The sequence below is a fragment of the Penaeus monodon genome, chromosome 32 (assembly GCF_015228065.2).
Source record: "Penaeus monodon isolate SGIC_2016 chromosome 32, NSTDA_Pmon_1, whole genome shotgun sequence".
Classification (NCBI taxonomy): domain Eukaryota; kingdom Metazoa; phylum Arthropoda; class Malacostraca; order Decapoda; family Penaeidae; genus Penaeus; species Penaeus monodon.
This window is the reverse complement of record NC_051417.1, coordinates 26400609-26401421: the sequence shown is the minus strand read 5'-3', so window position 1 is coordinate 26401421 and position 813 is coordinate 26400609. Positions and strand designations below refer to the sequence as shown.

General features: G+C 35.2%; 1 protein-coding gene across 2 annotated transcripts in view; it reads left to right on the top strand.

Annotated features, from left to right (window-relative positions):
- The window catches only part of LOC119593775 (protein draper-like), a gene marked incomplete at its 3' end in the record, with an annotated part of 60455 nt that overhangs the window by 51082 nt on the left and 8560 nt on the right, over nucleotides 1–813 (top strand). For both annotated transcript variants that reach the window (XM_037942796.1, XM_037942797.1), the window contains 2 exon segments: nucleotides 69–225; nucleotides 500–567. In XM_037942796.1, the coding sequence (XP_037798724.1) occupies nucleotides 69–225; nucleotides 500–567 (225 nt within the window).

Here is an 813-nt window from a genome sequence, read left to right as displayed (position 1 = left end):
TCTTGCTATATGAGCTTACTAGGTAACCAGACTTGTATTATTTGAATTTGAATTTCTTTTGACCACAGGTGACATGTGTGATATCCCAATTACAAGTCCCATCAAAACAAGTGATGTTCCTTTCCTCCCAACTACAACAAGCGGATCAAATAATGCTGGACTTATTGTTGGCGTCGTCTCAGTAATTCTCATCACAATTGTCATTGCAATCATAATTTACTACAGGTAGATAGTAGAAAGTGTACACAGACTTGGGTTTTCATTTAAGTCCACTGTTCTAGATTTGGTTATTTTATTGTATGTATTTATTTGTAGTATGTTAAAAATTTAATGGGTTCATGATTTTAACTTTTATAGTATTATCTCAAAATTATGCATAACAGATAGTGTGATGCATTTGGAGCAGATTGTATTGGTCATGCAGTGTTTCCTAGTAGTGGAGCATTCATGCACATCATAATATGCATTATATAAATCATATTCCTTCTCTTTCTTTCAGACGAAGATTAAAAAGATTAAAAAGAGAACTTGCTGTTGTCCAGTATACAGCTAATCCATCAACAACAGGTAAGAAGTTTAATAGCAAGATCATCTTCCACATCTTTTGTCTTGTTATGTCACCATGTCTATATCAGTGTTCCCTCAAAAGCACTGGATGCATCTCCCCATTGTGATCAATGTAAATGTTCGTCTGGCTGGTTAAAGTGTGGATACTTTGTATTGTCTGTCCTTGGGTATCAGTGTTGGCTGTGAAGCACATTTTGATGTGCTTTTAATCCTCAGTCCTCAGAATGTTAACTGTAGTAGAAGCTC